We start from the raw sequence: 27,293 nt of genomic DNA on the forward strand, positions 1-27,293 counted from the left end.
AACGTCAGTCCATTTTGGATAAACAGAAAAATAAAAAGTGAACATCCTAGACTTTGCTGAGCAAGCTGCTGTGTGGGAAATCACCGATTCCATTCAGAGCACAAAAGAAAACCTGCTGGGGAAAGGTCTGTCTTTCCTTTCTTTTATATTAATACAACATTCATGATACAAATCAATGCACATTCAGAACAGGGTACACAAACTAGTTCAGTGATGACCGAGACATCTGATCACATTCTAAACAGAATATGGAGAAAAGAAAATAGTTTCCCAAAGCAAAGGATTTCTATGCTTCCTTTTCTGGAGTACAAGCCTCATTCTCTCGCTGGAGGCGAACTGCAGGAGACACAGAAGTACTTCCTCCGCAGTAAAAATTCAGTCCAGAACTCCAGGTGGAAAACAGTGTGTTTTGGTTACGTCAAAGGCCTGTTGGACTCTAAACTGCTTTCTAAGCACCAGGTGAGTTTACATACCTGTCAAATGAAGTAGATTTCCACACAAAATCCACCTGGAAATTATGAGTAACTTCCACAGGTGCCCCCACACTGCTCCTCAGCTCAATAGCTATCTCATCACCATAATCTGCAGAGCCTTGTTAAGTAGTAATTTATCTTGTAAATTTGGAGTTTATTTTTCCACTTTAAAACAACTGGAAAGTTTAAATTTAAGCAGATCCTGGGCATCAGCTGGACAGTGATTAAAGTGGTTTCACAGTTATTTTCCTTTCATTGGCAGATCTCCAGTACTTCTAGAGAACTGCCATTACTGCAGTTTGCGCACTTTCCAGTATCATGTATTTATCCTCACAACCCTACTGTGATGTAGCGTTGTGCTATTACCCCATTGCACAGATCAGGAATTGAGGCACGCAGAAGGTAAGTGACCTGCCCAAATAAATTACAAATAATTTACATGCACTAGAGAAAAAGTTACGTTGGTCTGGAAGCAGAGAAAATGGAAGTTCTATTGAAGAGCTGCCTCAATCCCACTAGCCTATCCCTGAAATCAAAGTGATGAACTACTCAAGTCACAGTGCAGCTGTGTCAGTGAAATGATCTGCATCTCTAGATGGGAGGGGAAAAAGATGAAGTAAAGGATACTATCAGGAACTTTAATAACATGACCAATTCCTTTCCACAAAGGTGCCAGGTCTCCCTTATATCTCAGGCAGATTTCATCTCCCTGCATGAGACGCATGTCTAAAGAAAAGAACATACAAGTGGTTAGTTTCTGTTGGAGGATGGATTCACCAATACCAGCTTCAAAAATAAAGTTATATCACTGCTTTGTGCCCCATAGACAGACCAGACTGTATGCAATTATAACATTACATGCTGGTTAAAACACACCTGGCTCAAAGCAATCTCAGAAGATATAACTAAGACATCATTACCTGAATCAGTCTTTGGCAAAGTGAAGTAAGCAATTCTCTTCTTGTTCAAGCCCAGGTCCCATCTCACTGTGATGTTATCTTGGGTCTGATTTGTAAAGAAAAGGCAACTTTCTTAAACAACGGTATCAGGGAATTTCTTGATTATTGTCCTTTTCTATAATGCTAAGAACAACCAAATACTTACAAGAACTTAAAGGAAAACAGAGTTTATACCATTTGCTTAACAACTGTATTTTTACAAAAACTGGGTTACTTACAAGCAACTGGCACCGTTGAGGTACTGAGCCATCATCTCCAATTTCTTTACAGTTTCTTCAAAAATGCTGCTTTTGGCCCCAAAGATGTTGAAATTTCAGGCACTGATCATAAGCACCTGGCATTAGTGCACACGCTTATGTGCCCCCATTCGACACCCTAAGTTCCACTGGGAGCCCATCTGAGAAATCCAAAACTGGCAGATAGGCAAGTGTGGTTCCAGGGAGGAGATGACCCAACAGAATGCCAATGAAACTGGTTAACAGTTCTTGCAAAGTTGGGATATCCTCTGCAGAATCAGATTCTCTGAAGACTCAGGAAATTCCCTCTCAAAGAAGGAAGGAGAGACTGAGGATTCAGAAGTATTTCAAAGTCCAGCAGCACCAACACTGTTTTCTGTCATCCACCAGCCTCCAATCTTTTTAAATTCTGGGTGATAATTTTCCATCAACTTCCCTTGGTACAAGTAATGATAATGGTGACACAGTTGCTACTGTGGTAAGAAGCCTCTGTTTATTTTACTTAAATCTTCCCTTTGCTTTTTTTTGCCAGCCTGGTGTTTCATATTAACAATCTGAACTGCTTAAGTATAACTAAATAATAAGCCTCAATCAATTTCAATCACATTACCTGTGACTCCTTGAGTTTCTTGTCATAATCTGCTTCAAGCTTAACCAGAGGTCCAAAAATATTTTGGTATTGATAAGCATCCTCATATCTAAGTAAGACATGCTGTGGTTCCTCATCGACACCTGGTTTTTCCAAGTCTTCAAGAGTTGCAGATGGATTTTCCTAGAATTGGGAAACACCACATTAAGTTCTAAGGCAGAAGACCCAGAATGTCAAACGGACCAGATTTTCACTGTCAAAGCTGAGAGAAGCTTAATAAAACACAAAGAAAGTAAAGCAGATTTTAAAGAGTGTTTTCAGATTTAAAATTCAGTCTTCTAACAAGTGACTAAATGCAGCATCACAGGGTTCCTTTTCTCATCTGACTTCTGTTCAACTTTGTTTTTCAAAGAGCCATCCCTGCAAGCTTGGACTTAAAGACATGAAAGTTAAGATGTGTTCTCTGGGTCAGACGCCACTATCAGTGTCACCTTAAGCAAAATTCTGGCCTCAGTTAAAACCAAGCAAATTCAATAAAGTTGCTCTCCCTTAGTTGGGTTGTGTGTGAAATGCTAATAGATGCAAAAATGAGTCACTGAAATTAGATAAGACTGAATATCAAGAGCAGATTGGCGTCTCCATACTGAGACATTTGTATATAATCACTGCTTAGAGCAGAGCTGAACTTTAGCTTAATGCATTAATACAGGTAAGGAAGTTGTTTTACTGATACAGTTTAAACTGGTGGTTTAATTTTAAATGATAGAGTGTATTAGAATTTTGTGATCTAGTCAAAAATGCAGGAAAGCTAACAAAATGACAGAACTGACAGCATTACCCACTGTTAACCAAACAATCCTTCCTTCCACGTGATTTGTAATCTCCCAAACCCTCACTCTCAGGAATACCCTGTGTCCAGTTTTTTCCAGATTTTGGGATGGTAAAAAGTCAGTGTGGGAAACATAGCTCCATGAATGTAAAATAGCATGTAAACCTACAGCATAATGCAATTAGGTTCATGGCACAGAAAGCAAGATTTCTTCCATCTTGATTAAATGCACAGAATTTTTAATATTTGACTATATGTTCCTAATTTAGAGCAGCGCATACCTTCCAAAGTTCTTCCAGTTTGTTAATCTGTTGAGCTGTAATCTGGCGGGCTCTCAATTGCTCCTGTTCAGAAGGAATCTTTACCAGCCAAGAAAGAAAACAGCGGTCCTGGATAAGAGGTTGCCACTGTGAGCTGTCCCAATTAATATCCTTTAAACTGCTTTGACTGGCACACGGTTGCCTGCACAATCAACATATTGTTAAATAATTTATTAAATTAAACACGTGTAAAAACATGTGAGGTTACTGCTTGTGAAATCAAATCTTTCAGTATTTTCAAAAATTAAATTGGGCCAAGAGTCTACTGTGATTAAGTGCTGCAAATTCCACAGTAATATCCCAGGGTGTGGTTCCCTAGAAATGCACATGAATGATATTGCACCATGTTGACAACCATAGCATCTAAGGTAGAATGTTTTTAAGAGTAACCTCTGATTTGGTTACTATTCATTAGGACTGTGTACAGTACATAAACAGGACTATTTCTATTATGCCATTACAGAATTAAATGAGAGAATAGAAATTTGCCACAGAAATGTGCCTTCTAATGCCAGATAAATGGCTAGCTATAGCTTTTAACAGATATAACAGAGACCATGATTTCATGACTGTTTTTGTTATAGAACCATTTTCAATTTTAGATTATTCTGTTCTTAAAAAGTTGTAATCTTATGGGCTGATATAAATCTCATCAGTCTGAATCGCAGTACATTACTCTAGTTAGAGGTAAATGGGTCAGCTTCCAACTAGAAGTGCTACTTTCGTCAATCTGAAATAGTTATTCAAATAATGTAATGTTTGATGAAAGAAGTCTCACTGCCTGAGAGTTCCTTCTTAAAACTGGGATGATTTTCCCAGAACAACAGAAAAATGCATTTATTCCAGCACATCTTTGAAAACATTAATCCATGAAGCCTAAGCACTTACCTAGAAATGACAGCTCAGAATGCAAGAAGTATTTTTTCTTATTAGGTGGAAAAAAAAGACATATTGCTGTTTAGAAACATATGGTGCTAGTCCATCAAATTCTATTCTGCCGTTATCTGAACTCCCCCAAAAAAGAGATTCTCTCACCTGCACAGTAATACAACTACTGAGTCAGCCTTTGCTGGAATGAAACCGAGGAGGAACACGTTACGACATCCACAATTATAACATTCCAAAACAGTTTCTCCCAAAGGGCCATCTTTGTGAAGAGTCACTTCTTTACACTTTGCTCTCACAAGATGATTTACAATGTGGCTGAAACCAGAAAACAGAATCAGTTTTAAACCTAATTTAAAACAAAGAACATCCAATTACTACACACACTTGGTATTTTCACAACCAGAGGAAGTTAACCACTAACACATCACTCAGCTGACGAGAAGCTGCTGCTCTATGTTGTGGGCTGCATTAGGCACTTGTACCAATGTATCTATATCACTTTTCTGTGTGGAAAATCCACAACCCTGCACAAGGTTGGTATAATGACTTAATTCTCAGTGTCAATATCACTATGCCAAAAGAGCACCTCCCACTGACATAACCACTACCTCCCAGTGAGGTGGAGTGCTTACGCTGACCGGAGAATTCCATCAGCATAAGTAGGGTCTTAACTACATTCTACCTTAACCAAGTTCTACAGCTGCTCCCCTGCACTGCTGTAAGTGCAGACAGGCCCCAAACTGAACAGATGTGAAGGAATGACAACTCCGAGGAAAAGCAGATTTTTAAAAATTACTAGCAGTTAAATATCTGGGGCTTCCCCACAGATCAAAGGCAGGTCAAGTGCCACAAATATGGGGGCAGCTGAGCAACAGAAATGAAAAGGAAACTAAGTTTATCCAGTAGACAAACGTTCAATGAAACCACTGCTCGCCTCAGATAACTCTCCCAGATTGCTCACTGCCTTTAAGGAGGTGAGGGTTTCCTTCGAAAGTGCTGGTGATGAAAACATTAATAGAAGTTCACATGCAGATCCAAAGAGCAAATTTCTAAAAATGCTAAATTATGCATGTTAAAAACCATGAGATTTTTAAAAGCCCACCTTCTTTTGGAGTCAATCACATGAAAAAAATTAAGTATGCTGCATAAGATACTTTTTTTCTCCCTACAAACAATTTATTATTGCCATTTCTGTCATTTAATCACTCACCTGCCAGATGTATTTCCACGTCCATTACAGAACCACTTCTTGCTGGTATTGCAGTAAACCACACAAGCTGGGTCATGGATACCACAGTAACTGAAATCAAAGAGGAAAAGTAAAAATCTGTGTACAGGAATGTAAAATTAAAAATGCACAGAACAATGAATTATCTATAGACATAAGATTAACGTGGCAAAAAGGTGGCACTGGGGAAATGGTTTAAGCTATTATTTCACATTCTTAAGTTTTATTTTCACAGAATCTTTGCAAAGATCTGTGCAATTCAGCCTTTAAGCCACCAAGTCAGCCTCAATCACTTCCATCCAAGCTGTACTAGTTAAATTCTCATTTTGAGGTCAAACATCTCCCAGTTTTAATTTAACTGAAATATTTTAGCAGCTGAATTTATATTAAAGGGTGCTTTGCCTCATGCATTATGTATACACTACCTTGCCAGGGGGTGCTAGTCCTTGTTTTGAACTGTTGTTACACAATATGCTAAAACTGCAGTGGACTAGTGCTGTTAGTACTTAACTTAAGCTAAGTACCTGCTGCTTACACCATTGTTTCCCTAATGGTGTTCCAAAGTGAAAAATAACAGTTCAGTAAGAAAATTACATTATAATAATAAATATTTAAGCATTTGTGTTTGCCATAATAAATGTCCCTATGTAATGTCAGCTTACCCAGAGAGTGGGGCTTATGTCACTACACAGTGCTGTGCACAGTCACTCACGCAATCACATGTTATATACCAACATAAATCCCCATACTCTGAGGGAACGTGGATCAAGTGAGTGAATGAATATGAACTAGTACAGTTGCATGATTTCTTGTACTTAAAAAATTTAACTGTGACATATATAAACTGACTATAAAATTAACATATCTATCTACAATACATAACACCACTTAGGTCAATAATCTACAAACAGAATTTAAGTTATTGATACCAAAATTCCCCATGGATCATTGGCTAAAAGAAGGAACTTTAAAGAAAAAAAAAGTACTTCAACCATTCCTGTTGTTACTGAAACCAGCAAGAAAGATAGTGAAGCAGTTCAAGCTAATTATGAAGAATCACAACCTTTTGTCGTCACAGGTAACAATGTATGACAGTAATCTGCTATCAAATATTCCTTTTTACATGTGATTTTTGTTTTTAAATATGTTCAATTAAATTAAATGTTGATCTCATGACCTTATATAGCATTTGTTTATTATCCTTATTTATCTGTGGTCTATTTTTTCTGCTCCATATATAAAAGACTAAGTTCTGTGGCATCTTATAGACTAACATATTTTGGAGCATAAGCTTTCATGGGCAAAGACCTGCTTTGTCAGGTGCCACAACACTTCTTGTTGTTTTTGAAGATACAGACTAACTCAGCTACCTCTCCGATACATAAGACTGTTATTAAGGGTTATGCAAGATTCTTTCGAGTTTAAAAGGGTTTTTCGGCCAAACAAAATTGGGAAACACTGGCTTACACACATGCTTAATTAGCATTTATGTACTACAAAGGACAAGACTTCAGTCGGTCACTTCTATAGAACCTCCCATCCAAGGCCCTCAGAACATTTTACAGCCACCAAACTAGTCCTCAGCACCCCACTTTACAGGCAAGCAACTTGCTTAATCTGTCAGTTTCCCAAAGATTACAAAGCAACAACAGGGCTGGGATTAGAGCTATGATCCAATTTCCATTCCTGTGATTAACCAATGGACCGCTGCTTCATTTGGAGGCAGAAACAAGGCTATTTATGCTGACTGCAATGGAAGCGGTTTACTAAAATTACAAAATGGTCTCAAAGAAACGCAGGATATATTTACATCTCACAGATTTACACAGATTGCGGTGCCCCTTTCATATTTATGGAGTATGCAATATCATTACAATATACACAATTTTCAATTTGATTACTTAGCCTAATTGAGGCTCCTTCTGAAGTTCATGCAGATCTTAGGCTACCTGCAAGCATGCACAGGAAGATCCTTGGTGTAATAGGTATCTTCTTCATCTTCTTCAAAATTTAATTCTGCAAGCAATTGGCTGGTTTTTGCTACATTATCATCCACTGCACCATTCTGGAGAATCCCATCAGGACCATTAACCTAAAAGAGAAAACAGATGGTTTACATCAAGGTTTCTTAAACTTTTTGAGGCTACAGAACCTGAAACAATATTTTAAATATGGAATAGCTATGAAAGTTTAAAAAAACAGCAAAAACAATGAAATAATTTAATCGGGTACCTTAGTAATGAAGAAACATTATATCTGGTTTTAACAACAGAAATATACATAATCAGTATACAATACCAAAAAAAAGACACACTCCCGGCACATCTGCAAGTTGTTCGTGGAACAGTGTTCCATACAACATAGTTTAAGAAACAGTAGTTTAAATTATATAATCAGTCAGTGGTGCAATTACAAATTAGCCCTCCATGCTAAAAAGAAAGATATTGAGGCTCACATCTACTTCACAAGTGTTTATGATAACGTAACAAGTTTTGAACACATCTAATTTGAGGGGAAAAAAGGCCTAAAAAAATACTGGAGTACATACTGGTAACAAGAACCATGACTAATTAGCATCTACTTGCCAGAGGATAGAATAATGCAATAAAATAGATGATATGGAAAGTCTCAGAATATAGGTGGGCTGCTGTTGTGCCCATAGTCAGAATTTAATCAAATCACAAACTATGCTCAAACTCAATTTTATAGATGTCAAATAAGTGTGTTTATTCCCCATAGTTTCTTAAGGTTATTTACCTGAAAAACAGGATTTTATTTTTTCTAAGTTCCCCCAGCTATTTCTGCTGTTCCTGGTCCACAAAGCCATAATCCAGTGGCTGGCAACCCACAGCTCCTATGTGTGGCCCACAAGACTTTTGCTTACTGTTGCCCACCTGCAGGGTTTACAGTTTCAGCTGGTTTCTGCCCATTTTTTCCCCCCCTTCAGTATTACTAAAGTGACATGTAAAGTAAGGTGCAAACTGACTGCAAGAGCTGTGTGTTCCCGCAGCGTTCAATTAAAGTGCTGCTATGGTTCAAGTAGTACACCCTGCAAATTCTAAGTATGCAAGCATAGTTAACAAAATTACCGTCTCAGGAGACTGCCTTAGTTACAACAAGCTTGCAACCCACCCAGATGAAAGAGGACCAGTCATGTAGCCAAGTCACTAGCCTAGGTTGCCAAATCACAGCCAAAATCTTTTTCCTGGCATATAAGAATTTCTAATTCCATTACATGGAGGTCATCAGTGAGTAAATGAACCCTTGACTAAAAAGAATCATTTTAAAGTCTAGTTAAAACATGACATAAGTAATAGATTTAAGCAAAAATTCTAAGTGGATTATCTTTCAAAGCTTTCCATAAGAGTGTCTGATGCTCTTTAAAAGATGTACCTAATACTCAAATGTATTAGCTATTAACATGCTGCATATAAAAATACAGTGCATATTAGATCTGTTATGAAAATTACTACATGTCGAGACATTTTTCAAGCTGCCAGACTCAATGGCTTTTTACAGCTACAAAAAATCCACTACAATCATTGCAAGACTCAGTCTGAATTGACAATCTGCCAAGTTTCAGAAATGCATGATTCCTAAGATCCAGAACATCACAAGCCTTTTCAACAAGAGTGATGAAAGTACTGCCACATCCCTTCACTAATGACACACTATTCACCACTACCATGCAGCTCTGCAACACTGACTCAGGGTGTGCGCCAGTAAAGTTAATGCTTCAAACCTCAATCTTATGCACGCTACAATTATGTTTTGTCCCTTCTATACTTATAAGCCCCTCATATGATGGAGATAACACAGAGAAACATACAATAGAATTATCACACTTTCAGGGATATTTTTAAAGGGTAGTAGCTGATGTACAACTTCTCCCAGCATGTCTTTGGTGCTTCAGGTTTGGGTGCTTCTGTTACCAGTAAGGAAAGTCATCAAGCGAAGGCTGACTCCAAGTATCAACATGGCAACCTCTCTTTGACTATGCAAAGTAACAGATTAAAGCAGCCATTACTACCCAGAATTATAGGTGCTCTGGTTTAAGTAGTGTTTATTATATTTAGAAAGAAGATAAATAATTAGCTTGTCATACACTCAGGAAAATTGGCTGTGCTAATATGTGGGTGTCAAAAGAAACAAAGCCAGGACGTATATTGCAAAAAGCTTTGTCAACCCTGCCCACATATCTGACCTTTCACCTTGTAGGGAAGACCAGGCCCCTGGCAGGCAAGGAATAACACAAAGGAGTATACTGCTTAATCCCAAATCAACATTCAGATATGAATGGGAAAACAAACACCACAACCTGATCATATTAAGGCAGGCTTAATCTATGAAAAACAAAAGAGCAGTCCAGTAGCACTTTAAAGACTAACAAAATAATTTATTAGGCGATGAGCTTTCGTGGGACAGACCCATTTCTTCAGATCATAGCCATACCAGAACAGACTCAATATTTAAGGCACAGAGAATCAAAAACAGTAATCAAAGTTGACAAATCAGAAAAATTATCATCAAGGTAAGCAAACCAGAGAGCAGAGCAGGCAGAATACATAACATTACAGAGTAGTGCTGTGGCCTAAAATTACACCATAGAAGAAACACTCTTCATGAGCATAAAATCAAATTCTTCTACAGGGATGAGGTTAAATAGATGAGATTGGACAAATGCATGACAAGTATATACCTCTGTTACAGTAAAGGGAAGATTTTCAGTAAAGGAAGGGACATTTCCAGATTAAGATTTAAGGCCAGTTTGAGATTCATTTAATATGTCAGCGTGTTTAGTTTGTCAGACATTTAATGTCAAGTCTATTCGTAATATCTACTTTCAGCTTCAAGTTATTTCTGTAGTTTTAGACAACAACACACACAATTCCACAAAAAAACTCATTACCTCTAACATTATGAATAAAAAAGCTAGTCTTCTGGTTGTTTTTTCAGACTTTTGTTGTCCCCATTAATAAGCGCAGGACTTTTCTAAAGAAACATCTCTGCAGTCCAAGCAAAGTCAAGATCAAGGAGTGGGGCACATTCTTTGTAGACTTCATATTAACAAGTATCAGAGGGGTAGCCGTGTTAGTCTGGATCTGTAACAGCAACAAAGGGTTGTGGCACCTTATAGATGAACAGAAGAGTTCTGAGCATGAGCTTTCGTGAGCACAGACTCACTTCATCAGATGCTCATAGCATCTGATGAAGTGAGTCTGTGCTCACGAAAGCTCATGCTCAGAACTTTTCTGTTCGTCTATAAGGTGCCACAGGACCCTTCATTCATATTAACAGGAAGTATAGCCTGAACACTGCATCACTCATTGAAGTAGCCTTAGTTTTTTCCAGAAGTACTGCAAAATCTACATAAAATTAGAACAAAAGAAATCTGCTTCCCTGCATGCCTCTGATTTAGATATCAAACTACCCTATACTGTAGTTAATTAACATCCAATTCCAGAGCTAATCTCGAAAGCAAGTAAATTCTAATTTACAGAGTACATTTTTCGCTTGCAAGTGTTTGTGCACTCCAATTTGCATCAGGACAAGTACAAGGCACAGATAATTTCAGCCAATCTAAGAACATGAATCTTTACTGCAACAACATTCTCAAAATACTGCTTTAATTTAAAAGACCTGTAGCCAGCCCAGTGGCTTAAAGAGTGATGTTATATGAGGAATAAAGGATTATCAAGGAAAGGAATTGAGGAATCCAATGATCACAGAAATTGTAATACTGAACAACAGCACATCAGACTGACTCCAAAGGGAAGACAAATCCAAACGTTAACTGCAAAGTGACTGCACAACAGTCCCCTTGAACTGGAAGGCACAAAAAAAGATAATGTACTTTCCTTAAATATATAGCGCAGTTTTGCAACTGTAAAATATCACTAACAGGTCACGAAACATGACAAAAAGAGTACTCAGCTCTTCAAATGTGAATTTCTTTACAGTACAAATACTGAGCGCCTATAGCTGCACTTTGACTTCAAAGCACCTAAATTCAAAAAGCAATTATATATTAAACTTGTGAAGTTCCTTTTCTGTAATCAAACTGCTTGGATGCTTATATAAAACTGGATGTCAAAGTCAGTAATTAAAATTAAAACTTGTACAATTTCCCAGAAGCTAAAAAGAAATTAAAAGTATTTCATTGGGCCAGAGCAGAATTCAGAATTGTGCCGTACTCCTGCAACAACTGACCACATCAGCTACACCCAAGACTTCACACAGAACTTCCATCCTTTCAGAACTTCAGGTGTGCATGATGTCATCTGTTGCTAGGTACAATCAATAGCTTAACGCACAGCTTTGCAAGCAAGCAATAAGGAAGTGACCCAAGAATCAGTTTATAACCTTGTTGTAATTTTAGCCTACATACATATAATAAGTGATGTGGCACAAATTGTTTATTAAATAGACCTTCTGTTCATGTTTAAACAACGAGATTAACACCTTAACAATAAACATTTTAAAAGATAGTAACAGAGAGGAAGCCATGTTAGTCTATACACTATCAAAACAAAAAGCAGTTAAGTAGCACTTTAAAGACAAGCAAAATAGTTTACTAGGTGAGCTTTCGTGGGACAGACCCACTTCTTCAGACCATAGCCAGACCAGAACGTGCTCTGGTCTGGCTATGGTCTGAAGAAGTGGGTCTGTCCCACGAAAGCTCACCTAGTAAACTATTTTGCTCGTCTTTAAAGTGCTACTTAACTGCTTTTTGTTTTGATTTTGAAAGATGGGTGCTTGGCCAATAAAATACTGACACATGACAGCACAGAAGAACTGGTCTGTTGTTCGGCATTTTTGTTCTCTTCTCTTACAAAACTGATCAGCAACAAAAATACGTTATCAGGCCCAGGACACAAAGTTACAGAGAAGCATTATTTTATGAACATAAAGTATCTGAAAGATTCTTTGCATAGAGGTTTCTCCAGAATATATGATTACTTTCCAAGTCAGTGTTGGTAAAATATTATGGAAGTGCCACTCATTTTCTGAAAGAAAACCCTGTCAGGCAATCCCCCTGATCTGAAGACAGGCCTAACTGTACCCACTTACTACCCTTCTGCTTATAAGGTAGGTATCATGCTTAAAGCCACAGTGAGATAAACACTAATGACTTGAACACACACACAGAGATCTTACAGTATTCATAAAAACATGGTTAATTTCAGGCTATATAATGGTACAATACCCATTTCAGCATCACATGGTTATTACCTCCAGGACAGGACAGCATACTGTACCATCAAAAGTATTTTTTTAAGCATCCAGAAATCAGCTAGGACCAAAACAGGGAAGAACCCCACACATTATGCAATCTAAATTTAATGTGATTCAGAAAATGAGGGTCACAAAACATAAGGGACGACAGAAAAAGAAAGGACAATGATAGCAGTTGTCAAACCAGGGTTTCTTAGTAAGATGTATGAATAATTCTAGGACACTTGGGCTTTGTCTCTCCCTAGGATGTTAACTAAAACCTGCTTATATATTTTAAAAACAGCATGCCTTGCCTATGATAATTTTCTGCTGCAGGTACTTACATGGCCCCCCATGACCACAGTATCAGAAGAAGACCTCAATCTTTCAAAGTTTATCCTCCAAACACCCCTAGGAGTTAAGGTAAAACTATTATCCCCATTTTACATACTGGAAATGGACAGAGGCTAACTGACTTGTCCCAGGTCACAGAGGAAGTCTGGTAAACCAGATTAATTGACTCAAACATCCTATGCTAGAGTGCTAACCACTAGACCATTATTTCTTCCGTTCCAGATGTGGTCACTCAATCAGTTTAGCAGGAGAGAGAGTGTCTTGTCTACACTAAGCTTCAAAAACATGTTAACTTACCAATGCCAACATCACAAAGTTAAATGCTGGTCTAAAGAATCCTGTGAAGAGTGGGGAAGTGGAGAGCAAACAAGTTGTAAGAAACAAGTGTAGGACAGCAAACAGAAGCTCTAATGACAGTATCAGTGACGACATAGTACAGTTAAAAAGATTAATTATGAACAAGCTACAGGTGAACTGCTCAGTCAGCTGAATTTTGTCAAGAAGAAATAGTATGCACATTACTTTCATACAACTGACCCCCTTATACATTTTGTCAGTAGTGGGATGTCAGATGACTTCAACAAACACTCCAATTCTTGGTTTAACATACATTAGTGGAAGAAAAGTCCCAATGGGTAGAAGACTCAATTGTTTATACTTTATTAGAAGAGTAGGTGAAAGAACTATATCAAGTTCTCCCCTCCTAAAACCAAGGAGTTAGGGAGATACCTGAACACTACTCCATTGCAAGTAAACAGGCCCACATTTAAAAAAAAATTAAACTGGATTTAATGAAGTACAAAATATTTAAAGGTGACTACCTTTGAGGTTCTGGAAGAAGTTATACTTTTATCTACTTCTCTTGAACAGGTAGATTACAGATTTATATATCTACTTAAGGCAGCAAAATATTCCAAAACCTTTCATGAAAGACTGTAACCTATATGACCACAAGTTGAGTCTGCTAAAATGTACAAGACTGGATAGTTATGTAACAAGATAAGGAGCAGAGGAGGTGGGGGGGGGGAACCCTGAGACATATAGCTCTTGATATAACGTGGATCAAAAGGAACACGGCCTAAACATTAAATCACAAAGAAGTCAGGCTGTGAAACAAGTATTTGGAGGCAAAATTAGTATCAAGAAAAATATGACAGCTTATAAAAGCTTCTTAAAGGCATCATTTCTGCAGCATGTTAAAGATATCTAAAACCAAGTTCTTCCACAGCATGGCTATACATTTTAATACTATAACTTTAAACATCTTGTACACATTTTAATGTCTCCATTTGTTTTCCTTTCTGACCACATATTTAAAAGGTATAAATCTACAGTCAAGAGATTTACAGGTGCTAAAATGTCCTAACCAGAAAAAGCTGAGAGTATTATTACCCAGAAGTGATAAAACTGCAAAGCATAATTTATTTAGAAATTTGCAAAACATAAGACCTTTGGTATGGTATTAGGTGGTATGCCTCTCTCGTAGGATGTGAGTATTTTTGTACATATAGAAGATTACAGTATAGGTAATCTAACAAGAAGGTGCTATACAAGCATCATGTGGATAAGATGGTAACTGAGTGAAGAATGAAGAAATTACATATTTGTTATCCTTTTCATTTATCAAGCTTCTAGTTAAAAATGCCTCTGTTTAGATATCTGAAACCTGGGTTTCCACCAACATTGATAGAGTGCACCAAGTAAAGAGACCAACAAAAATGAACTGAGAATTTTTTTTTACTGCCACAATTTGAATTCAGGTGTCTTTGTTTCTCTTTGAAAGAAAGATCAAGAATAGCTAGAGTTGCATCCCTGATTCTGTCTTTAAGCAGTTATCAGTTATAGGAACTCTGAATACAAGATTTCATAAGTAAGTGGAGAAGTAAAAGTGAACCTGGCATTCTTGAATTGCCATCTTAAACATATTTTAATAGCACCTGAATTCATTTTTTAATTTACATTTCGATCCACACATAAATTTCCAAACATCTCATTGGTGGTGGGATTATGTCAGTATTTGATTGTCACTGCATCGACTAGTTTGCATGCTCTGATCTTTTTAAATATTACAGGCAACTCTGAAGTTTCAGTGTTTTTTTAAAAAAACAGCAGTTTAAGTTTTCTGTCTCAGTCAAAAAACCTGAATTTATGTCACCCTCAATTACAACATTTCACTGTGTATACATCTCTCACTAACTTCCTCTTTTATTTCACTCACTATTGCAAGAAAATCTTGGTTTCTGTTCTTTTGAATATCACTAATGCTTAATGTTATACCAATTGCTGTCACATTTCCCTTAAAATAAGAAAAAAAACAGTCAGTCACTGTGCCTATTACTTTTTAGAAGTCTTTGAACTTCAATCCCAGGTTGCCTTAATAGGCACATATATGCAAGCCCACAGCAAACGAGCTTAGCAACAATGCAACTGGAAAAGATGAGTAGCAAGGAGCCATAGTTTAGAAGCATGTTTTTTTTTTTTTCACCCCTTCCCAGAATTTGGTCAAAAACTCAATATCCGAACTGGAATGGGATGTAGCACAGAATTTGTCATTGTTTTCCCTAATCAAAAAAAGTGAGACAGGGTTAAGCCCCCTACGATCCACAACCACACTTAAAGGAAGTCACAAATGCTTCATGATGCAACCGTGAAATCTGACACTTTTGCAGGTTCTCCCTCCCCTCCCCCACGAAGGGCCATGTGTTTTCAGGAGAAGAAGGGCACAGGTTTCAGGGCTGCCCTCGCCCGAAACATCTGCAGCAGCCACCTAGCGCGGTGCAATTCCCCGGGCCGGCAACACCAGTAAAATGGCTTTAACACCCAAGCAGAAAGCAGCCTCCCCACACCATGCCGGGATGTGGGGCGAGGGATCTCCTGAGCACCCGCCGCGCGCTGCTTTGGTCTCCCCCGAGGGGCTCCCCCAGCCCGGAGGAGGCCGCAGGTGGGTGTCCCGCCAGCACGGCCCATCGCGGCGGGAGTGGGGTGGGGGGCTCGCTGCCCGGCGGTGAAGAGGACTCCCCTGCCCTTCCGTGTCCCGCTCCCCCACGGCGGAAGGAAGCCACCGGGCCTAGCGCGGACCCACCTGTGGCTCGATCTGTCCGGGAGGCCCCTGCCCCGGCGGCCCCTGCCCGCCGTGCCCGGGCCCGGGCGGGGTCTGGGTCTGGCTGGGGAGAGTGAAGTCGGTGAACTCGAACTCGGAGCCCTGGGTGTCGGCGCCGAGCAGCTCGGCCTCCTCGGTGTCCAGGAAGGTGAGAGTCTGCGAGCTGGGGCCGTACGCCTCCACGCTCATGGCGGTGGCGACGAGGCGCGGGGCTCCCCCCCACAGGCCGGCGGGGCCTCGCCTCACGAAACCGGGGCGCCGCGCTACGCGAGCCCCGGGATCGGCCGCGCGCACGAGGCCGCGCGGCGCGTCCGACACCAAATCAGCAACCGCCCCCCCGGGCCGGGCGGCCGGACGGACGGACGCAGCCGAATCAAGCGGTCGCTCGGGTCGCCGCCGGACCGAGCCCCGAGGCGGTTGGAGGGGAACAGGCCGGCCGGGAGCCGCCGCGCGCCAGGTAGGCCAGGAGCAGGGGTGACGCGGAACGCACGGGGGCGAAGACGCGGCGCGCGCTCCGTACGCGTGGTGCCGTGACGTCAGCACGCCCGGCCGGCGAGGAGGGTAAGGCAAGGGGGCGGGGCGAGAGCTGGGCGGGAGCTGTCAGCTACGCCCCTCCTGTGAGGGAGTGGTCCGTTAACTGACCCCGGGAGGGGGCGGGGCTCTCTTCGTCCCCGCCCCATGGATAGTTGGGGGGAGTCTCTAGTTGCCCCACATGGGGGCGGGGGACGTCTCAGTGTCTACCCCATATGGAGGAAGGAGAGGAGGCCTCTAACTGCCCCATGGGTGAGGGGGTCTTTCACTGCCCCCATGTTGTGGGGAGAGGAGGTCTGCAACTGACCTCCGTGTGTGGGGAGGGGAGGTGTCCAACTGCCCCATGGGTAAGGAGCTAGAGGTCTCCCCCATCCCACTGGGGGAGCTCTCTTAACTTCCCCCATTGGTGGAGAGGGAGCAAAAAATGTATAGTGGGGGTGTTGGGACATACTGAGCCAAACTCTTTTGGGTCTTTGCCCGTGAAGGCTGATGCTCCAAAATATCTTACTCTGTAAGGTGCCACAGGACTCCTTGTTTCTGAACCAAACTGTAAATCCTGTATATAATGGAAACCCCTTCAAGTCAGGGGTGCTGCAGCACACTCCACCCCCTTAGTTCCATGGAAGGGGGAAGTCTCTGATTGCCTCCTCCAGGTAGGTGTAGGTCTGAGGCTCCCTGCTACATTATCAGAGTAGAAAGAGAGCAGAAATCTCTGCTGTCTCTGGTTCATAAAGGGGGCTTTTCACTTTCCTGTCACCATCTTGAATCCAACATAGGTCCAGAGTGACTGCATGTCATGTCCATGTGTCAGTTACTTAGTTGCCCCCGTTAAAAATGAATTTGAGGGGAGTCTTACGACAATTTTTAGGGATGCTTGTTTATATCACAAAAGCCACCTGTGCATTTGTGATGTGGTTAAAGCAGGGTACTTGGAGTTAGGACTCTGGGTTCTGTTTCCAGATCAGAGAGAGGGTGTGACAGTTTGTTAAAGAAGAGTGTGCGAAGCAGGGCCCTGGATTCATTCTCTGGTTGTCTGCCTCAATTTCCTATCTATACACCAGAAATGCAAATGTGTATCACAGGAAGGTGAGAGTATTAGCTAACATTATAAAGTTCCATGAGACAGGCAGAGGGACTGACTGTTTATTATTATTATGGATTTATGTTGATTGGAACTTTGACTAACAGTTGCATGTGGATGAGGGGCTAAGAACTGAATGGGGAGCTGGATGTTGCTGGCCACCATACACAGAAAGGTCCTTGTGCTAATGCTGGGAATGGGCGGCCCATTTCTCCTATTCTGGCTTTCTTCCGCCATAAGAACCCAACCCACTCCCCCTCCCTTGATCCCAGCACTGGACAGTGGGAGGCACACAGGGGAGACCCCAGCCCTGGTGGGCCAGAGCCAGAACAGAGCAACACCACAGGCTCTGGTCAGGCAGCACAGTCCATGACACCCCAGCCAGGCCCCATGGATCTGGCAGCTGGGCAGCATGGTGGCCATACTTCCAGCCCCAACCCCCTGACCCATCCAGAGCCTCCCATACTACAATCACCTGCCCTGAGACCCCTCCCTACACCTAACCTCCTGCCCTGACTCCTGAATCCCCCACTTCTGCCATGAGCTTTCCATCCCCTGCCCTAAGCCTCCCCCTCCTCCAATGCCCTGCCCTCACTCCTGCACCCCTGCACATTCCCATGCTCTGCCCTCCTGAAACCCCGCTCCCAGCCCCCAATCCCCTGCTTGGAGCCTGTCACTCCACCCATACTTAAATTTCTTATGGTATTGTTGTATTGCACACATCTCCAACTCTCTGCCCTGAGCTCCATCCAAAGCGGGGTGTGCAATAAGAAAGAAATTTGTTACCTTCACCCCTACCTGCATGTAAAGCAAGGGCATGGGAAATGAGGTGCATGCTGTTTGCATACAACATTGACTGTAAGAGTTATGTGCTTCTTTTGCTTCCAATTGAAGTGCTGCTGCGGTTCAATCAGCAGATCCTGCAAATTCTAGGTATGCAAGTGCAGTTAGCAAAAACACCCTATCCCAGGAAACCTTCTTGGTTCTGATAATCTCACAGCCCACTAAGAAGGAGAACCACTCCTGTGGCCCACTCACTAGCATAGGTTGCCCATGCACCTATGCCCAAGCACAGACCTACCAGGTTTGCTGTTGTCCATCAGGTTTTGATGAAATATTCACAATGATACAGCTTGGCAAATTGTTCTTCTCTATCTTTGACAGATTCTTCTCTTTCAAATATCATGCACCACTCAAAAGGTAGAAAAGCAAGTAGAATTATTGGGCAGGCTAGTATTTACCCATATGGCTTGTTTGATTTGACCTTTAGTACCTCAGCTTCTATGAGTAAACAGGATGCACTGTGAATTTATCTTTAAACTATCCTCATCCAGAGTAAACCCAGAGAGATTTGTACTGTACTGTGGCAATTGTCAGATCTGAATTGGTTGGATTGTTTCCCTGAACCAACAAATCCTGCTGTTTGAGACTAAAAGATTTTCCCTGTGGTCCAGTTTTACAAGCTGTTACGATTTCTGAGGGTTGGTGTGTCTATTAGATGTAGGATTCCATTGAGTCACAGAAGTGATTTAGAACCTAAGACTGAAAAGGACTTGCTTGTTATGACTTTTACCTATCTGGTATGCCTTTATGGTACCATGCCACTCTGACTTTTTTAATAATAAGGGAGGTAACGTGATGAGTTGTTAGCCCACCAGTTATTCAGGGGAGTCCCTTCTCATGAAAATAGATCCAGAAGACTAAGATAAAGTAGTCAAATGAGCCACTGACCGCAAGAGGCAGCATAGAAAATTGATTGTGGCAATAAGTGACCACAGTCCCTGCTGTTATAATATAACATGGCACCAAGTTAAGTCATTCCATGGAATTGCAGCAGTTCAGCAGTAATCTAGGACACACAGACTCAAGTGCTAAGTGTTTGTGTGTAGTGTACAATCAGGTTATTTTCAGTCCTTGGAGTCTCAAAGTAGCTTTTTCTGTTTTAACAGCCTCACTATTTCTATTCTTCAAGGGAGAAAGGAGGGTTTTAAAATGATATTATCAGGTTTTCATGACCTGGGACTTTCAAGGTACTTTCTGCTCTGTGTGCTATGACAGGAGAATTACTGAAAAAGGGAACTGCCTTCTCCATTCTGCAGAGGAGAGGAATAAATCAGGCTTGAGCTATGCACCAGGAACAGCAGAGAGATAATTATCTGGGTCCTGAAACTCCTCTAGATCTGGGCCCCACATCAGTCATGAAGCTCTGGACAGTCATAGCCTTCCATGGATTTTTCATGAAAGAAGAGTTTGTGAACACACCATGAGTAATAGGGATATATTTGTGCTTGGAGATAATGGAGGCTGGTTAGATGTGCATAAACTACCAATATAGAGCTGAGAGTAAAAATCATACTCCCTCTGACTCAAAGTCTATGCTTATTCCAAGGAGTTTGCCCATCATAAAATCATGAATTATATTCTAGTGAATGCCAGCAGTCCAACAACCCTGAAACCCTGTTTATCCACAACAGGCATGGCCTGGGCTATTGCCATGCAAGCTACTCCCACACTGTTCCCTAGTAATATACCTCAGCTGTATTCTGGCAAGAACCCATTTAAAATGGAGAGCATTGCCTTTTCTTCTGTGCTTGCCAATAAAGGGAATAAGTGTGGTAGTAGTTTTACAATATAGAAACTGTCCCACTAGGAGCACAAGATCAACAACTCCTCTTGCAGAGCTGGGTTTCAAAGGATTAGCTTTTTATCAGTAAATAATAGTAAACATCCATTTTACCTCTCTCTCTAGCCACCGAAAAAATATTTCCATCAATAATAACATTCTAGAAAAGCAAAATAAAAGAAATACTCCTTAAGAACTTATAGTTGGATATAAGGATATTTGCTTTGTATATTTTGGCATGTGGTGTTGACAGTTTGTTTTAACAATTATACATCTTTAAGGCTACATCTACACTTGCCCCCTTCTCTGGTAATCAGGGTGATGGGATGTTACTGATGAAGTGCTGCGATGCATATGCAGCACTTCATTAGGAAAATTCTCCCCCATGGCAACTTCTAAGTGTCAAACTCCAAAGTGTCGGCATGCTGTGTAGCTGCGGGCACTTTTAAGTGCCTTTACTCCCCAAAATTTTGAGAGTAAAGGCACTTAAAAGTGCCCGCAGCTACACGGCATGCTGGCACTTCAAAGTCTGACACTTCAAAGTTGCTGTGAGACAGAATTTGCCTAATGAAGTGCTGCATATACATCTCCCATCACCCTGATTACCATGCTCCCTTCAAAGAAGGGAGCAAGTGTAGACATAGCCTAACTGTTTAAATCTCCACATCTGCTATCATTAAGTAATTATTGCATGATGACACCTTAATTGCACACCAATAACCCTTTTTTTTTTTTGCAGGGGAGTAGGGGGTAGATCCTGCTTTGAATTTTGAAGAGCAATGACTTGTCCTCTCTTTTGGGAAGCTGTGATTTCTAAAACGAAAAAATATCCAGATGACTCTGACTACAGGACTGCAAATCCACAGACTAAGGTCAGTACAATTTAGGGCCATTCCCAGTTCAGCTTCACTTGTTTTACAGGATAGTCTGAATGATTGATTTCTTGTGACTCCCTGACAGATGTTTGTAGGGTCCCACTTGAAAGAGGAAGCAGTTCTTTAGAAATCTGGCTTACAAAGCATGGAGGTAGGCTGATAACATTGGTGCATTCACACTCAGTTTGTTTCCTGAGCTCAGACAACAGCACAATTGTGAAAGAACAGTAAGTCCTATTTCTGCGTCAAACCTATTTGTTGTAGCAGTGCTGAAGAGGAAAATTAGGAAGACAAGTGGACTGTTCATTTGGTTTCATCATCCTTTGGCTATTTTAGGCTATCACAAATGTCCGAATTCTGAGAACAATACAAAAGATTTGGTCCGTTGCTGACTGATGTCCTGATTTTTGCCTCCTGAATCGTACATAAAATGGAAGATGAGCATGAACTATAACAGAAGTAATTTTGAAAGCATAAATAACCCTCCAAGCACAAGAGGGCCCATAGTGAATTTTGCATTTGGTTCAGCTTCTGAAGTGGAAGCACCAATGATGACTATGCCCCTCTGTAAACTCAGGCTGCTGTCTAAGGTGCTGAAATGGGAGGTCTGCAAGTGAAGTTTCTCCAGTTCCCCACCCCTTCAAAGTTAGTTCAGTATCTTCAGTGCCCAAATAAGGAGTAAAACACAGTGAGCCAGGTGTTTGAGTACCTTTTGCTCACTTTGACATATGTAGACAAGCTTCACCGAAACCAAACTGGTAATTAGCCAAGAGCCTGCTGGCCACACCCGATTTGGATAAAACAGAGAGGCTGCCATTACTATATTTGTGAATGTGAAGATGTGGCCAGTGAAAACTATAGGTTATGAGTTCAGTAATAGACTAGTTTGACGATATTGCCCAAACCATAGCACAGTCATGCTGGGATCTGTACTCTCTATGGATTACACTGTCATATTTAAGTGAGAGTGTGTCTGTGAGTTGTCTCGCAGAATTTCAGTGGCTGCATTTGTTTGGTGAGCCACACTTTGATCAACAGCACTGTTAAAAATAATTTATCCTCAAATTCTGTGCTCAGGCAAGGTAGCTGACCGCGTATTGGCTATGGCTACACTTTCTCCCTAACTTAAAATAATGTACGCAATTTGCACAGTGCAAATTGCATAAATTATTTTGAGTTAACTTATTTCAAAGTTGACAGCACCAAAGGTTGAAATAGGTGTCTATTTTGAGGTTTTCACTACCTCTCTCATGAGGAAGGGTAGCATGGTCCGAATAGCTGTGCTATTTTGAGCACATTAGCTGGAGCGGTGGAGCTGCTATTTCAGAATAAATTTGTATGTTAAAAGTTAGAGCACAATCTTTATAGAAGTCATTGTTCCTTACCATTATCATCAGCTAGTTTTTATATAGAGAGCTCAGTAGTATGGAGCTGTGCAGGAAGCAGAAATGGATGGATTTCTTTTTGCAAAGGATGTTGTATGTTAGGTAAGTGCAATGTGCAAGATGGTTTCATTTGTTTATGGTTCCCCACAGTATGTGCCAAACAGGTGATTGTAAAGGTGTCTCTTGATTGTAACTATACAGGTAACATATACAACAGTTCGCCTGTTAGTTAGTGCAAATGATTCAAGCCACTTTCAGAGTATCCAGCTTTGAGATATGATTTCCCTTGACACATTTTACTCCTGAAACACATGAATGCTGGGATTTGATAATGTCCCCCCATTCAGAGAAAACAAGCTGTTTATGAATAGGAAGAAGTTGATTGGTCCCTGAAAACTCCACGCCGTGGAGACAATGTCAGGAGGTGTCACCATGACGTGCAATGTTCAGAGCCAATAGACATGAATGTGAAAAACTGCAATAAAATTGCTTGTTTGAAATGACAGCCAGAGAATCCAAGCAATTTTATTCAGGAAGCGTACAATGCAGGGTGAGGGGACCACAGAGTTATTATGCAAAGCACTTGCCCTTGTTGACCTGAACGAACATCAGGCAAGGTCATCTATGTGAGGGAGAATTCCCAAAGGAAGAGCTGTTGCAGAGGGAGAAGTGAGGGTGAGGGCCACCTTAGAGTCATATGAGATATAGCATATCATTTGGCAAATATATGAACCCCATGTCCTTTTAATTTGCTTGTGTGACTACATTCCTTGTGTCCCTCATTTTTGGATTTTGTCTCCAGTTTTTTGCTCTGATCTTTGAGAGTATGGAATTCTTCAGTCTGCAATTCAGGGGGTGAAGACCAGTTATATTAAGTTATTTATAAATTGGAGATGTACTTTAATTAGGGTTTCCACTGTCTTTTTTTTACTACTTCCTGAATCCTTGTTATCTGAACCTTTAGAAACCAAAGCAAAATAAGATAAATAAATAAATATTTCTAAGGGACAAGTAGCACTTCAGTTTCTTGTTTGAAGTGAGTATCCATATTTATGTGTGTGATGATGCCTAGCAACATTCCTTAGCAACAACATGCTATCACAGAGACATCCACATCAGTTGAAATGGCTCAGGGTAGGAGGAGGTTAGGGGTGTTAAATTGCTATGGAAGACACCAATGTCTGTTCTAATTATTAACAACAGTGTTGCTTTTCCACTCCTATTGCTTCATCAAACAGTAATTGTTCAGATGCAAGCATATTATGGAGCAGATAAACATTTCTGTCACAAAATTGTGCAAAAACAACAAGAAGTCCTGTGGCACCATAAAGATTAACAGTTTTTTTGGAGCATAAGCATTCATGGGCAAAGACCCACTTCATCAGATGCATTGGGCAAAACTGCAAAACATGCCAATGAGGTAATTTTTGCAGAAGAGAAAGAACCCTACTCAGACTCTCTTTAAATAGGGGTTCTAAACTCTCTGGTTTGGGTTTGGAAATGGACCCATTTCTGACAAGAGCAACACCAAGAAAAGATGAACAATTAATTTCAGCAACTAGAATCCCTTGGAAAGGCTTCTTCCATCAGATGTCTCAATTTCTCCCTGGCCTGCTCTTTTTTTAGTTCTATTCACTCCACACCCCCAGAGTCATGCTGATTTCCGTTATGCATCTTAGCGTGTGTGATTTTTCCACTGTATTTGATGCTGCCAATTTTCCTTCATTTTTATTTATAGTGTACGTGTTCATGTAGAGATATTACATTTGGGTTGGTGATATTCATATGATACAGCATGATATAATGAAGTACAGAATTGCAGAGTTATCTGATAAATTATCATGTACATTTAACCACTTAAACTTCTCTCTCTGCTCTGCCTCTCTCATTTCAGTGTTTAGGCTTCTCTTTCCTTCTCTCTTTCTTGTTAACTGAACTGATTTTTAGTTAACCTGTAATAAAACACATACTTTCCATTGGAATCATGTAAGTTTGCTGCACAGCTTGGCTTCAGTGAATACTTTCTGATCTTTCATTACTCATGTTTCTGTGTCAAGATATATTAGGAAAATTTTAATATCAAAGAATCTTGAAGACAGAAACATAAAATGACAACAGCAATGGACCAAATTTTCATTTTCAAAGTAAATGAACTAGCTACCATTGCAGATGCTGCACTATTACTTCTCTACCACAAGAGGGACATAAAAGGACATCAGTGTAGCATTGGCAGTAACCAGAGAACAGTGCTTCTTTTCTCAAGTAGCTTTCCTTTTGGAAAGTCAGACAGACTTGGTGCTGGGTCAGGCAAGAGGTGGGATGGGTTCATCTGTGTTCTGTCTCTAGCTACTGGATCAAAAATTATAGGAACACCTCTAATCAGTGTGAGTACTTGAAGCGTAGGTGCTAGTATTTGGTTTACATGCACTTTAGTTTTATGGTGGAAATAACATGAAGAGCCGAGATCTCATGTTATTTTGGCTTGCAAGTGGCTCCCTGAGGCAAAAGAAGCTTTAGGAAAAAAATAAGCATTGGGGTTTACTGGGTTCCTGTGGAATTCAAAAGCAGAGCCCTAGCATGTCCTGTGCTGTACTTACTGCACAGAGAATATTCAAACTCACAATCTTCATACCCAGTGACCTCAGTGCAATGTTACCCTCTGCTGTGATTAGACTGTGTGGCCAATTCTGGGACTGCATCTTTTTAAAAGGGACTTAGATGCTTAGGAGCCTTTCATTTTTGAAGACAGGCCTGAAGTGTTTTGAAAAGTGTACTCTTGGTCAATAAATAATTCTCTGGTGTCAGCTACAACACTGTATGTACACATGCATATAAAATATTAGAAGACAAAATCAGGGTGGTCTACTTTATAAAAGTGAGTATGTGCATGTTCCTAGCAGGCAGAGGATATGGCAGTTCCTTTGAATGCCAGATATGAAAGAGAGTTTACTGTATAAAAAAGCAGCTCAGTCTCCATAGTCTACACAATCCTGGGCCCTTCTGTTGAATTTGCTAGTGAGGGTGCCAGGGCTGAGGCAGACCCTTAGCCACTAGGAGCTGAACATAGATTCACTGACCAATTTCATATAAGCACTTTTGACCAGTCAAATACTTTTAATCACTCAGGCTGTTTCTACTCAGGCCACTTTCTTCAAAAGTGGCATGGTAATACACAGCCCAAAGTATGCTAATGAGATGCAGATGAAAATTCCCTGCACCTTATTAGCATACTGTCACATGATTTGGAGTCTGGAAGACCGTTCTTCCAGACTCCAAAAACACCATTTAGAAGCATGGTCCCCAGGGGGTCTTCTGGAAGGAAGTACTTCTTCCGGAGGCCCCTTCTTCCCAAAAAGTTTAACCGTTGATGAGGTGTGGGGAATTTGCATCTGCGCCTCATTAGCATATTTCAGGCCACGTATTACCATGTGACTTTCGAAGAAACCGGCCTGTGTAGAAACAGCCTCACTGATCTGGATTTGAACTGATGATCTAAGCCCTGCTCTGGATACTGTGTACAGATATACCCTATGCAGGGGTGTGGATGCTAAAGGGTGGGCCTGTTTAGCCTTCTTCAGCTTTCACACTGCTCTGAATGCTGATGCCACCAATCTCTGAGATGTAACATATGTGGGGACTGGACTACTATGTGGACAGCAGGCAGGTAAAACTGGTGCAGCTCATGACTGCTCAATAACCTCGCTTTTCTTAGTTTGCATCCCCACCTTTCTCTTCTCTGAATGTGATTTTGATCTTCATATCAAATGCTGTCCGCTCTCCTGTTAAGTGTTTTATGAATGGATGGTGATCCTTGTTTCAATTAATTTCATGCACACTGCAGGCTGGTATAAATCCCTTGTGTACATCACTCTTGATTAGTTTTAAAAACAGCCTCTGAAATATGAAGAGCAGTTTCTGAAAGCAAATTTGTTTTGCTAAGAATGGTGAGCTAAAATCATCTCTGCAGTAAACCCCATTGAAGCCAACATATTGGCTGTATTATTCTGATCAGAGAGTAGTACAGTTCACTTACAGAAGTAAAAATATCACCTATTATATAACACTTTTGGTTAAGTCACTATGCTATAGAGAATAGTTTGTGTTTATTTGCAGTACTAAAAGTGTAACATTTCAGAGCAACAAACCATTTTCAAATTATCTTGAACATTAAAGATTTGTATGAAAAGGGCTTTACAAAAGAAGTGTTTTCTTGAATAAAAGTTATTTCCATGAAAACAGATACTTTTATGAAGGCAAAAGTTTTCCCAAAGCATGGGAACCTGGAACATAGCAGCTGTAGCCCCCAGCTGTGGTCTCAGAGCCATCAGCAGTGGGAATAGCCCAGTGCTGTGGAACTTCCTTCCACCTGAGATCTTACAGACTACAAGGTGGTGTAAGAATTCTCTCTTCCGGGGCAATCCGCTAGTTTCAGCATGGCCATGGGAGGTGCTCCTGAAGCCAGTCACACAAAAGTATCATTAAGAAGATGGGAAAAGAGAAAGGAGAGGGGAACCTGAAAGTTACTTGAACTCTTGGAGGATCACCTAATAAATTATTTTGTTAGTCTTTAAAGTGCTACTTGACTGCTATTTTGTTTTGTAATGTAC

The 27,293-nt window shown here is 40.7% G+C and overlaps 2 protein-coding genes across 3 annotated transcripts in view; one reads left to right on the top strand and one right to left on the bottom strand.

The window, feature by feature from the left end:
• The window catches only part of UPF1 (UPF1 RNA helicase and ATPase), a 31,970-nt gene extending 15,264 nt beyond the window's left edge, over positions 1-16,706 (bottom strand). The window contains exons 1-9 of one of the 2 annotated variants that reach the window (XM_074978305.1): positions 16,174-16,706; positions 7,472-7,614; positions 5,505-5,594; positions 4,442-4,609; positions 3,368-3,548; positions 2,279-2,440; positions 1,394-1,478; positions 1,101-1,199; positions 474-591 (exon numbers count right to left, since the gene is read on the bottom strand). In XM_074978305.1, the coding sequence (XP_074834406.1) occupies positions 474-591; positions 1,101-1,199; positions 1,394-1,478; positions 2,279-2,440; positions 3,368-3,548; positions 4,442-4,609; positions 5,505-5,594; positions 7,472-7,614; positions 16,174-16,380 (1,253 nt within the window). In that variant the 5' untranslated portion in view covers positions 16,381-16,706. The remainder of the gene's footprint in view (positions 1-473; positions 592-1,100; positions 1,200-1,393; positions 1,479-2,278; positions 2,441-3,367; positions 3,549-4,441; positions 4,610-5,504; positions 5,595-7,471; positions 7,615-16,173) is intronic. The other variant, XM_074978306.1, reaches the window with a different exon arrangement.
• A 4,489-nt stretch (positions 16,707-21,195) lies between these two features.
• The window catches only part of COMP (cartilage oligomeric matrix protein), a 51,146-nt gene continuing 45,048 nt past the window's right edge, over positions 21,196-27,293 (top strand). The window contains exon 1 of the mRNA XM_074978308.1: positions 21,196-21,298. The gene's annotated coding sequence lies outside the window, so the exon portion shown is untranslated. The remainder of the gene's footprint in view (positions 21,299-27,293) is intronic.

This window comes from Carettochelys insculpta, chromosome 27, assembly GCF_033958435.1.
Source record: "Carettochelys insculpta isolate YL-2023 chromosome 27, ASM3395843v1, whole genome shotgun sequence".
NCBI lineage: Eukaryota > Metazoa > Chordata > Testudines > Carettochelyidae > Carettochelys > Carettochelys insculpta.